At 45.3% G+C, this 13624-nt stretch overlaps 1 protein-coding gene across 2 annotated transcripts in view; it reads right to left on the reverse strand.

The window, feature by feature from the left end:
- Window positions 1–6167: 6167 nt before the first annotated feature.
- LARS1 (leucyl-tRNA synthetase 1) overlaps window positions 6168–13624 on the reverse strand; it is a 30092-nt gene continuing 22635 nt past the window's right edge. For both annotated transcript variants that reach the window (XM_086758936.1, XM_086758937.1), the window contains exons 28-32: window positions 13375–13485; window positions 11223–11327; window positions 9337–9432; window positions 8212–8344; window positions 6168–6562 (exon numbers count right to left, since the gene is read on the reverse strand). In XM_086758936.1, coding sequence (XP_086615062.1) covers window positions 6357–6562; window positions 8212–8344; window positions 9337–9432; window positions 11223–11327; window positions 13375–13485 — 651 coding nt within the window. In that variant the 3' untranslated portion in view covers window positions 6168–6356. The remainder of the gene's footprint in view (window positions 6563–8211; window positions 8345–9336; window positions 9433–11222; window positions 11328–13374; window positions 13486–13624) is intronic.

Raw genomic sequence — 13624 nt, forward strand, 5'->3', positions numbered from 1 at the left:
TGAGCTTGAGAAAAAGAATCTGAGAGAAAAAGCAGCCTTTACTGAAGACCCCGATCCGCTCCAGCCCGCAGCACGACCGGGAGCAGCCGGAGGGTGGCCCATCGCCCGGCCCTCAGCCGTCCCTAGCTCTAGGAAAGAGCAAACACTGGCCCCAAAACAGCTGAGCTGGAAACACTGAGCAGCCAGGAGTGTGTGAGTTCCCGTGTACATTTATCAATATTTTAGGAAGTTTATTCATTGCCCAATAGGTATTGCAGTTCATTCGTGCAACTACAAGTTTAAATGTAATAACCACTATAGATGTTAAGTTTTTCCAGCTTTTTTGCCTTAGGTCTCAGTATCTCCCCCATTTTCAAAGTAGCATTTCAAAATGCCCATAAAATCAGTGTTCAGAACCCAAACCGTCCGGGTGAGGCGGTGGGGACTTACCAGTGGGGTCGGCGGGAGGCTGCGCACGCGGATCCCTTCGTGCCTGTTCCGAATGGAAAGCGGTGAAGGGAGCAGAATCGCTCTGTGGGCCGGCACACGCGGTACCCAGCGGTGGCCGGGCTGGTGGAGGCAAATGCGTAATGAAGTGGAAGAAAGATCTGTTTATACCAAAGTTCCAACCGAAATCAATATTGCTCGCAGCAGGGATCAACAGAAGGTGACTTGCCTTGATCCCCTGCGTAACAGACCAGGGAATTTTGTTGTCTTTTTTCTGCACTATGCCCAGGAGAAATACAATGAAATGTTACTGTCAATGAGAAAAGAGAAATGACTATTTTTACATGTATGTGTTTAGAAACAGTGGAATATATAATCTTCTCTTATTTGGTGATGGGTAGGAGGAATAAATAAAATACATAAATTTAGTTTATTGTTCAGAGACACTTGTACAAATTCACTGATGCTTAATATTTTTTCCATGAGGTGAACTTCATTTTTTAAAAAGGTTTTCTCAATTTAAGGTACTATTAGGGAGAAGAAAAGTCAATAAACAGAAATATATTCCTTTTCTGTTTTGTATTAATCTTCAAGATATTTATTTTGTATTTCTGTAACTGAAAAACAAAGGTTTAAAAACATTTTAAGTTTTCAGAAGTCTGTCTAGGTTCCTAGCACTGATGTATAGATCTGTAGCCTGAAGATTAATTAAGTTAATTGGAGCCGAAGGGGTTGCGGACGCTGTGCACTGAAGGGCAGGGGCAGACCTGCGCTGCCGCCTGGTGCGGCTCCACCTTACCTGGGTGGCCTGGGGGGGTCACCGCGCGGGACACCAGGTCTTGGCGAAGTTTCTGCGCCCGACGCTGCGGTATTCCAGCCCGTGGAAGAGACTGTGTTACCATTAAAACTTTTTGCATGAAAAATCCAGGAATGTTTATTTTCACTTCCGTAATTCCGGTGGCTGTGTCGCCAATTGGGAGCAAACGGCAGGGAAGCAGGGATTGCCCACCGCCGCGGCCGGGAACGGGGCTCTGCTCCCTGGCTCAGCAGCCAGGTCCCGGCTCGAGCTCCGCTTCAGCCGGCTGCGCTCCGGCTCCTGCTTTGTGTTTGATGCTCTTTGCCCCCTGCAGGAACCTGCAAGCAAATATAACAATAATATTTAGCACTGCTTGACTTTTTTTATTAGTCCTGTTTAAAGTGTTTGAAATCTCTGCGCAAGAGGAGGGTGCAGCACTTCACTCCATTTTTCAGGGGCGGACACCAGCCCCAGGAGACAGGGACAGGACCCTGGTGCTGCTTCCAGTCCCAGCCCAGGCTGATGCTCTGTGCCACCAGCTCTTTGCTAGGAGCTCCTCAGCAGCGGAACCGGTGGGTCACCGCTGCTGTCCCAGGGACAGCAAATCAATCTGCACTGAGTTTTCACACCGCAAGTCCCAGCTGAAGGCAGCAGTTTAGGTTCACGTTCTCACAGCCACCGTTGGATCGGGAAACTGCTGTAACACGGTGATGTGGGAGAAGGAGCAGGTTACTGGGCATTATCTCCAGGTGTAACACACCGAAGGGGCCAAGGAAAGCAGCAGAGTGACTGCTGTAAAACACTCACACGTTTTATTTTTACAAACACAGCATTTTGCATGGTGGGTGGTGCGGGAGGAGAACTGGATGGATAGGGAGAATCATGACTCAGGCTCCCTCGCCGGGAGGATTTCTAACCGGGACACCCTCGGCCAAGTGGCAGCGTTCCCGAGGGTCTGGCGGCAGCCCACCACCCCAGTTCGCCCTGCTGCCCCGATTACCGGCCGACAAATATCATACAGCATCTGCTCCGGGCTGTGCAGCTGCACGCACACACAGTCCTGCTCTCAGAAAGGACTTTAAAAACACGAGCAGTTGCCTGGAGCAGCCATTCCACTGTAAAACCAACGCTGCTTTTGCCTCCGTGCAGGAGACAGGGCAACTCCTTAGATGTAAGGCATTAGTTCTGCTCTAAAAACGCATCGAGGTAACAGAACAGATTTTCAGACCGAAAGGGAATTTGGCTGCAGGATCCTGCGCACACTGGTGTTTATCCCTGAGTACAAGGCAAACGCTGTCTCCAGCGCTGGCTTGAGCCCCTCCACATGTGGGGCCCAGGTGCCACCTCCTCACCAGCTGAGCTGGTGCTGCGCGCGGGAGGGACGGAAGCCCTGTGCGAGCCCCACCCGCGGGGCTCCTGCGGAACCCCAGCCCCGGCACCGCTGCTGCCCCGGCCCCCGCGGCTTTGCCCCCTCGGTTGTTTGGGGTCCGGCAGACATCTGCAAAGCCCGGCTCCCACGACAAACCTCCCTCCACCGAATACGCAGCCCAGCGTTGAGTGGTGTCAGAACAAAACCTGAAGAACTGTTTTCCGAAAGCAGTGCTGAAGTGCTGCATGCCTTTGAATCTAACTCATGTCCTCTGTGCAAATTAGCGGGGATGATTTTCTCCTCCTCACGCATTATGGAAGACATAAAAGAAACCTGGAGGGAAGTAATGTGACCCCGCCCAAACACAGAGAAAAAAGGAGGCAAAAACCTAATCTGCTACTAAGAAATAAAACATCAAAAGAAATAAAAATTCTTCCTATTAGACACACATCTCTGCTTAATAGATCAGAAATTACTCTAACAGCCCCTGCTTGAAGATCAGAGGAGCAACAACTGAACCCCCTTCACGCCACAGACAAAACGCTGAGGACGCCCCCCTCCCACGCCGGCCCCAAGGAGCCAGCAGCCCAGCTCTGCGCAGCAGGAAGGTTTACTCCTGCCACGCAGGCAGCTCAAGAACCTATCAACATGAACGGCGATCCTCGAAAGGACGGTACAAGACGAGACCATTCTGAACCGACCTCACGAGTAGCTGCTCCCGGGCAGCTCTCCCCAGCTCAGAGACGTGCATCTCCAGTCCTTGTGCGATTCCTGCTGCTCCCCACTTCGGCGGAAAATAATTCACCAAAGTTCATGCAATCACTGCTGAAGAATAACTGTTTCTGCTTTAAACAGAAATACAGATTCTGGATACTTTGCTGGTGCCACAGAGTTAATAATTCTCTCTTCTGCCAGCAAAGCCTGGAGGGATTCATAAACTGCTTTGAACTGAATTCTGAGTAAGAGCCCTACCCAATCTCACTGCAGAGAAATATTTTACATCAGAATACACAACAGAGAGCTTTCATTTCTCATCGTGGTTTCTATATTGATTTTTTTTTTTTATGTGTACTAGATTATTTGTAGCATTAACCAAGGATGGCACTCCTAACTTTACTCCTTACTTGAGACCAGAAAGAAAAAGTCCTGTCCTCAGGCATTATCCAGGAAAGAATAAATGGGAACAGGACCTCGGAGACGTTCATCCAGTCAGGGGAGCAATGGCCTCCAGCCAGACCTGGGAACAGAAGCCCAGGAGCAGCTGCAGCACACGGAACAGCCGACACGGCCACGCTGCGCCCCGACGTCAGACCAGATCCCAGCTGCCGGGACTGCTCCTCGGCCCTTCCCCACTGCTGGGGCAGCAGGAGCCTCTCAAATTAAAGCGTTCCATTGAAGGGGTTTGGAGGCCAGAGACAAATCCAGCGGGCTGGAAGCCAAGTGCAGCTTTAGTGGGTCGGCCAGGCAGCCAAGAGCAGGTCCCTCCCATAGAGCTTCCTGTGCCAAAGCACACCAAACCCAAGCGGCATCCGTGGCTGAAAAGCAGGCCTAGCGCTTTGCTAGTGCCAGGGGAGATTTAACTCACTAGTAAGGCGTGTGTTTTGTTTCCAAAACAAGACAAATTTACCTGCAGAAAGGCACAAGGAAGAAGTTTCACGGTGCTGTGGTCGCCCATTGCCTCCTTCACGCTGTGAGCTGACTCCTGGCTGGACACGTGTAGGTGACAACTCCATCTAAACCTGCCGTTTCTCTCGCATGTGGCGACAGGCAGCAGGGCAGCACCACGGAGATGCACTTCTGCTCTGGAAAACATCTGCAGGGAGAAAGGAGTCTGCTTTCTGTCTTGAGCCGATTCTCCCGCTGCTGACAGTGCTGCGCGGTGCCAGGCTCAGTCCGGCTTGGCGTGGCATCAGGCAACACGGCTGGAGGCGTTTGCTGCTCCTCTCAACTCTTCCAAACGTTTTCACTTCCTTCTGTAAGAAACGTTATTCACACCTCACAGCATGTCGGAGGAAAGTGTCCGTGTGTTCTCCCGAACGGAGGAAAAGCGAAGGGCGCAGAAAGCCAAGCAGATATCCCACGGGGCCACAGCCAGAAAGTGGAAGAGCGGGGAAATAGCAATAACCCTCTCCTTTATGGCTGTGCATTTATACACCTCAATACTGGCTCAGTTAAAAAGAAAAGGTTGCCTTTCCAGATTCCTCTGACCAAAATCTTAACAGGAAGATTACTAAGGCAGGCTAGAATTTTGTTAACAAAGTGGGAAATCTAATACCAAGGAAAGTCTCTTTACCCGGTTACTGGCTTTTATTGGGAAAAAATGCACATGAACCAGCGTAGCAGTGACATCTCCTGGAAGGCAACAAACCATCACAGACAAAAATTCTAGCGTTTCAGCTCTATCTTGCTCATTAACAATCCGTTTGGCTGATTCACTTGAACACCAAGACTGTAAGAAATACCACCACTGTGTAACTCGTCCCTCAGGGGAGAAAAACCAAACGGCACACGTACACCCCGGCTTTATGAACCCTCTCTTCCAAACATCCGTGGGAAAACCTTTGCTTTCTGCAGAGCTGCTGAAAAAAAAACAAACAAAAAAAACCAAACCAAGCAAACAAGGAAAAAAAAAAAAAAAAAAAAAAACCACCAAAAACAAAAACAAAAACAAATAAGCCACACACACTCCCCCACCCAGGGTTAGGGCTGGCAAAGGTTTTCCCCCAAGAGCCTGCAGCAGCAGCAGCACTTAGCCGTGACCCTTCCACCTGCCCATCCCAGGGCGCAGAACTGCCTCACTCTGTGCCATCGCCCTTTCTCCCTTGACAAGAAAATCTTTTTAGAGAACCACAGGAGTATTTACTTAGCGGGACTGGGAGAAGCAAGAGCAAAAGTAAGCCCATATTGCGTCTGCAGAACCACAAACCAAACCTGTTTCTTCAAAGGGATAATACGGGGTGGGGCAGAAAACGGCACACCCAGCCCCAGCAGCGGTCGGTGCTCTCCGTACAGCAGTCTTGGGCTCCTGCGCCGCTCCCCTCCCACACCGTACCGCACCATTAGGGGAAGTTCAAATGTTAAGCCATATAAGCACCAAGAACTGTGAAGCTGTCGAAGGGCAATGGTGCAGAACCAAGCATGCTGTTTGTCACCAGCCACCTTCATGAGTTTGCAGACAGAAGTCCTGAAGCTGCACATGTTGGCTCATGACCTTAAAAAAGGAAAAAAGCAGCCTGCGAGAGCTGAGAAGCATGGAAACTTTCATTTAACTCTTTCTTAGGAGTTCTTCAGTATTAAATTACCTCTGAGCTGCTAGTCTGTGTAAGTGCCCTAATGGTGCTCAGTCACCTGGATCACTGAAAAGCAAAATGCAGAAGTGTGCAAGCAGCTTTTTCCCCTCTATTAGAGGAGATTTACAACCAATTTCTCTACCCAGACCCCAGTCTGCTTAGGAGGGAGCAGAATTCTGAGTGTGGTACTCTAGTCTGCTTCTGAAAACACTGGCTACAGCTGAAAAGGAAGATCCACCATGCTAGCATTCAGGATAACCGCTTCTTTGCAAGAAGAGCCAAAGGGTCAGAGGAAAATAATTTTATTATATCCACATTTAAAAGACTAAGGGTGAACTTGCATGCAAAATTAGGTTGGTTTGGTTGGGCTTTTTTTTTTTTTCTAGAACAAATTCTCATCGTTGTTGATTACAGATGCTTTCAAAGTCACTATGACCTTTCTTACTGCCAGGGATGAAGCCAGGTACACGCCAGCCTAATGAACGAGGTAAACAATTGTGTCACCAATGTCCTTTGTCAGGCCATTCTCCGTAATGCGAACAAGTTTCTCATCCAGGTCAACGTGGAAAATGGCTTGCTCCAGAATAGGCGTTTTCTCTGCTTCTTCTTTGCCAAGGACTGGAACACGGCGTGGCCCAAGTACAGGATCATCAAACCTCATCAGCTTCACTTTAGAGAGATCTGCAGTAAAGAGAATGGCTAGTTAGGCTACGAGATCCACACACAAGCCACAGCATCATCCGAATTAATCAAAACAACTTTTAAATACCTGCTGCAAGGAAATACATTCTCTTGGGAAAAATATTCATGTTAACACCCATAACAGATGTCATTCAGTGGTTACACAGCAAGTCACCAGCAGAAATGGGATAAGCCACACAGAAATACCAACTCCCAATACCACACTGAGCACTAAATTTGCCTTATCTGGTTTTGGGACAGCTATGGTGCCATTTTCTGAGGAATGATTTCAGAGATTGGGAGAAAGGGCAAGGTGAAAGTTGTTTCAAATACCAATCCCTACTAAAATGCACACTAACAATTAAGACTGCTCAGCAGACCAAAAAGAATCTTTAGGAAGCCTGGAATCTCTCAGCCAACCCTTCCTCCAAGTACAACCTTCCAGCCCTTGTGCACCAACAGAACAGTGACACCTTCTGGAAAAGGCAGAGTGAGAGTCACTGTTTAATCTCACTTGTTCTCAATGATTTCAAAATATTCACCCAGCAGGAGGCCAGCAGATACATATACACATCTACGAGGTATACAGCGCATTTCCCTGGTCCGTACTTTGTTACGGACTTTATTGTCCATCCCTCTCTGTGTGCACCATCTCTGTTCTACAGCTAAACATTAACACAGACACAAGCTGTTGAAACATACAGAAAGGAAAAATGACTCTGCTGTCACAAGCTTTTGGATGAGGTCCAGTTTTCCTTTTAAACCCAGCTCACAGGGCTTCAGGTTTGTTCGATTCTTAATTCCTGCATTCTGGCCACCAGCTAACACCAGGGGATGGAACAGGTAGCGTTACAACAGCTTAAATGCAAAGTCAGGTTCACAGGTGATGAAATGCTTTTGTCCTAATGCCTTCAGACTGGAATCCACTGTTGTGGAGCACTGAGTGCTCTCAAAGAAATTCTCCCGGTACTTACTGTGTCTCTTACCACTGCAGAGTTCAACATTTAAGAGCTGAAATAAAGTATCAGTGCATAAAGAATACAAGAGTAGAGAGGGAAGAAACACAGAGGATTCAAAAGGAGCATTAAACCAGTTCCCACAGAGGCTGCTAGTTTGAGTTTGGCACCAACAATGGCAGTTGACAGGCTTGTGAGCAATGCTCCAGTAATCCCAATTTGAAGCAAACAGATAATTTTCCGCTATGAACTAGGACAGAAATTATTAGGAGACAACATCGCAACTGTTAAATTAATTCACCTTAGGCTAAATAGAAAAATTCATTTGCTAAATTTTTTTTTCAGCCCTGGGCTGCAGAATAGAAGTGGCAGAAGCTGCCTATAACTAGTTACGGGACTAACTCTTCTTCTTGGAAATTCAAAGCACAAGGGGAAATACCATCCATATCAATCTCTGGCTGAAACCAGATTTTGGTGTACCAGTGGCAGAAGAAAAAACTAATGAGGAAAACCCACAGAAAAGCCTGCCTGTTTGCAGATTATCTCTTCCTTGTTCACTCAAACACAAAACTTCTTGCTCCTTTCTAAGCATCTACAACAGCAGCACAGACTTCAGCAGCTTTGTTTCCACTTCTCTCCTGGAAACATTTATCTAATCAGCGTGACAGCCATACGTCTGAGCCTGTGTTTTACCTTTGATCCCTCTGTCCATCTTCATCAAGCGTCTGATCACTGTCTCTCTATTGTCTCCTTGCCTGATTTCAATTTTTGTAGAGAAGTGGCCATTTGATGGTTGAGGGTTCACCAAAAATACAGACACACCGGGCTGTAAGAAAGTCAATACCAACGTGAGAGGAGGATCTGTATTTGTGATCCAAGCCTCAGAGGAAACATGAAGCTACGACAAATAAACATCATCTATCAACAAATATTCTGGACAGATAAACTTCGTTAGAAACACTGTCAGTGGCAGAAAGCAAGCACTCCTACAACTCTTCAAAGCATAAGCCACAGAACACACGTTTGTTTTTAGGACACATTTAAGGAAATCAATCAAATTTTTACTCTTGAAAAGTATTACGAGCTAGAAATATTGACACATGATAGCACTGCTGCAGAGTTTCACTAATCTTACACGTTATTCGCTAATTCTTCCAAGACTCCGTTTCACAGCTGTAGGAATACTTTTGAAAGGTTTTATTTTTATGCAACTGAAGGCCATTTATTAGCCCATTATAAACTAAGGAATAAACATAGAAAGTAGTAAAAACCACTTTTGATTCAGCAAACAAGTAACACAGTGTAACATGGCAATTTATAATGCCTTAAAACAAGTATAATAAACAACACAATTCCTAGGTAACAATGGTGACGTGAGATTCAGCCATACTTGCCCAGGACCTCATCGATTCTCTGGTTGTGGCCTGTTTTAACCACAGTACCTTTTCTAGAGAGAGATGCAGATACGGTAGGTGAGGCATACAGCTGAAGGAAACAAATGTAAGAACATGCTCATGCCCAGGTCACCTGTTTTTAACAGCCTTCGGGCCAAATCATTACACTGTGCTGACTGGAAGAGCCCTAAAGCTAAGGTACAATCATAGTCACATTCAGGGCTCTACACAGAGGAAGAAAAAAAAAATCGTAATTGCTTCAGGAGATGTTTCTTGTTTTGAAGGGGTGTTGGATCAAAAGCAAAAAAACCACAATGTCCACATGTGATTAAAGTTTTTAAATAGCATACTTGCTTTTGTTTAGTTGTTTGGGTTTTTTTTAATTAAGTTTTCAGACTTCCAATATCTGAATTTCTGATTTTACCTCAGTTCTGAATACAGAAAATGGTTTTCCAGGACAGCAGTCTTCTTTTATCTTATCTTCGGCTTCAGACGCAAACTTCACTTCAATGTGATCCAGCTGTTGAGAACAACAAGAGTCACCAGGCCTATCAACCAGCTGTTTGCACAGTACAGCAGAGGGTAAATGCGCACTGACATAAGGCAACAACAGCACACCCAAAATCACAACATACTGTTTGGAAAGGACCTCTGAGGGCCACCTGCTCCCTGCTTCAAGTAGGACTACTGCCCACGCTGGACCAAGCCCAGCTCTGAGGACAGAGGTCCCGCAGCCTCTCCGGGTAGCCTGCTCCAACACCACACTGCTGCCCCAGCGAAAAACCTCTCCTCACGTCCCAGCCCAGGCTCACAAGCTGCAACTCCCGCAGTAACTCCCAGTTACTGTCCTTTGACTCTCAGCCCACCACCACGAAAGAGGTTGGCTTTATCATCTTTGTGACTCTCTAAGCAGCAGCAGATGTCTCCGAGACCTTCTCCTCAGCCAGTCTCACCAAGCGCACCTCCTTCAGCCCCTCGCTGGAGAGGCTCACAGGCTCTAGGCTCCCCCAGCCATCTTGATGGTCCTCTGCTCAACAGCTGCAACTCCTCAAAGCCTTTTTAAACCAGGGCTGCACAGTGGGGCAGAATGGGAGGGGGGCACAACACTGACACGTACTCCAAATTCAGCTCAGCAGAGCTGAGTGGAGAGGGATGGCTTCCCAAATGGTGTCCTACACAGGTAACTCCTCCTAATGTAGGTCAACGCACAGCACGGCTCATTGGCCACGACGGTACGCTCACATTAAGCTCACATTAATCTTGACAAGCCCACAGTAACCACAAAGCCCTCTGCAGCAGCACTGATGGCCAGCCAGCTCTAACTTCTACAGAAACGTGGGGTAGTTCTGCCCTGGTGCAGAACTGGACAATTCCTGTTAAACTTCAGGAGATTCCACAGTCCAGTTCTCAAGTTTCTCTGGATTCTCCAGCACAAAAGATCCACCGCTTAACTGCCCCCTCCCCAGTTCAGCGAGTATTGCACATTTACAGATATTTAAAAATAAAAGTTATTGCTCGCTCTTGACTTTGCTGTGATATGAGACAAGTACAATAAAACCACATTTATTTCATACTCTACAGGTTACAAAATGAAGTTTTGCAATATTTATGTATTCTACTTCCAATATATATTTCTAATTCTTGAAACAGGTGTGTTTTTTTTTTTCTTTCACAAACTTGCCTGAGCTGTCCCCTCATTAGCGTACTGCCTATTGAACAAAACCCTGGTTACCACATGGAGCAGCATAACTGTACCAGACCGGGTTCCATTGTACTATATACTCTAGCTCGAAAAGCTCTGCCAGAACATGCTCCCTCCCACAGAACGGCAGCGCAATCTGCTGCAGTTAATGTGCCATTTTAAGAGCCCAAGGATACAAGGCTAAGGACTCTGACATTCTTGCCAGTAATGCCTTGAAACATCTCCTTCTCAGTTCTTCAGGTGGAAAAAAAAAAAAAGAAAAAAAAAAAAAGAGATACTGGTTGGCTCAGAGAAAAAAAATGTCTTTTCAAAAGCATCACTGGACTTTACTTAATCACCAATACAACCAGTACTGCAGCAGAAACCACCTCTGCTTTGTGGGAACACGTTTGTATACTGCAAACCTCCCACTGCAACTCCTGTCTACGTTTAACAGTTATACACCTGCACCTGACAAATTTAAAGGTCGAAACACAAAGTTGATAAAAAACTATCACTTGAGCAATGTACACCCAGGAGTTACTGTAAACAGGCCTACAGCCTCAGGAAAGGCTGGTCCTCCAGCTATCTCAAAAACCAAGTAATGAACATGTCCAGCGTATACCAACCTCCAGGGAATTTGTCAAATAGACAATATTTTCCATGAGCACTGCACGTTCATCAAATTCCAGTTCCAGATCAAGAACACGTGAACCATTCTTCTCTAGATTTTCCTGTCAGAGGAAAAGAAAAAGAAAAGATTAAAACCCTTTCAAAATTGCAAGTAAAATGATGCTTCAAAGTGGCAAACTATCTACATTAGTCATGAAAAGAACAGGCTGTTAAATACGAGAGCTCTCTGCTGGCACAACATGCTAACGCAGGAGCAATAATTTTCTTGTAACAGGGTTTCCTCTACAGGGAGTCAGTGACACTGATGGGAGGAGTAAGAGCAATTAGAACACATTTTTAATATGGAACTGAAAAGGTGTTTGACATTCACAGTTATTTATAATCCCTACTTAATGTGCAGGTTGAGAATTCACAAAATAAGTCAGCATTTCAGTGGTATTTCACAGCAGGAAACTCAGTCATGACCTAGTTTAAAACAAAAGACAAGCACACCAGACCTGGACATGTTCACAGCAGTTGTAAAACAAGTTCTCCGCAGGGAAATAACAACTACTTTATACGTTAACATAAAAGTAACTTAATTAGTCCAGAAAGCTAACAGCAACAGTCACAAGAGACAAAATATTAAAGGCAATATAGAAGTCATGTGATGTAGTTGTTTTTTGGTTGTTTTTTTTTTTTTTTCACTAAAACAGAACTTCCTCTTTGGAATTTAATCTGTCCCTTTCCTGCTTTCGTATGCCGAGCCAGCTGTCTCCTTTGAAGCTCTGCTTTGTCAGACTCAGCATGGTGGTGGTTTCCTGGTTTCCTCGCCAGTTTAACATGAAAGATTCCCTACATTAACACTGAATTGCTTCCCTTTGTAAATCACAAAGTTTCTTCTACATTTAAGCTCTGCTTTGACTAATAGGAAGCACAAGCAGAAATTCTCCTAGTACACTGGAATTGCTGAATAACTGATTTCAGAGAAAATCATACTGATCTAGGGAGTCTGAGCTCAGATGTTTCCACACCTTTGTGTGAAATTGCTTATGCTCTTTCACAGAGAAAGGATCGACTACTGGGTAAAGCCCCAGCATGCCAACCCACCCCCTGCGTGCGCCGGGATCACTAACTACTGCAAGACTAAGGACATAAAAACCAGAGATGTTTCAGACCTAACACTTGTCCGACCTTTTCCAGGTGTACCAGTTGATCTAACACATCACTCCATCTCTTTACAGACCTCACTTACACCGGAAGCTTCACGGCTGCCTTGTGCTCTGTTCCTCTGAAGGCTTCTGAGCTACCATGAAAGGGAATAGCCCTCGAGAGAGGGCAAAAGAGCACCTCCCTTTATAAAATATGACAAAGCTTACAAATAGACGTTATTACATGCATTTCAAAAATCAAAGTAAACTTAAGGAGAAATATTTTTACACAGAAAAGAATTTTTCCATTACTAATCCCTCTAAACCTCTACTGATCAGGAGTAGAAGTCAAAAAGGTTTTTAACCCTACTCTGCCCCCTCCTTTTTTTTTAATGTAAAATTTTGTTTATTTGTTGCTTTTTGAATAACAAATGAATAAGTTCAACTAGTTTCCCCATTGCTGTATTGAATTTTTATCTGCAACAGCAAGCACAAAAAATTTTCTTTAAAAAAATGCAAGCCAAGATTTTCACAGGCTCTGGGAAAATAATAATGAAGTATCAGAATATTAGTGACAAAAACACAAGAATGATACACAAAATTCATAATTCCATTCAGAGCTCAGAACAGTTCCTCTTCTCCTCCCTTAAGTGTAGTGCAATCAAATGTTCAGCATTTTTATGTCTCCAGAGCAACACCTTACTCCCCAACCTGCAAAATACACAACCTCCAAGCCTTAACTAGACCATTAATTCACCTGGGCCAATTCATGCAGAAACATTTTTATTTTATCTCTCTTCCAGAGATGTCAGAGAAGTTTACAAACAAAAAGAGGAAAGAGACCAAATAAGCAAGAGGCAGGATAGAGACCAAAGTCAAAAGTTAGTAGGAGATCCAGGAATGAAATAAAGGAAATAACAATGCCCACGCACAAAGTTACAAATTACTGTTGGCTTTGTCCAACACATTTCATTCATGAAAGCTTTTTCTATACAAGAACCGTCCCTCTGACACTTACCTTAATCATGGCAACAAAAGGCATAACCTTCTTCATATACTTCTTCAGCTCTGGCAAGGCGTTAAGCTCACTGGCAATTACTTTATTATCTGGCAGCTGACCTCCACTGACCTAAACATTGACAAACAGCCATTAAAAAGTATAGGTATCATTAAAAAAAAAAGAAAAACCTTACCCTTTAATATCGTACACCCTACAATGCCCAAAGGTTAGTACCCCAAAACCAAATTTCACATGAGGAATATTGGTT

The sequence above is a fragment of the Chlamydotis macqueenii genome, chromosome 14 (genome assembly GCF_036417535.1).
Source record: "Chlamydotis macqueenii isolate bChlMac1 chromosome 14, bChlMac1.mat, whole genome shotgun sequence".
Taxonomy (NCBI): Eukaryota; Metazoa; Chordata; class Aves; order Otidiformes; family Otididae; genus Chlamydotis; species Chlamydotis macqueenii.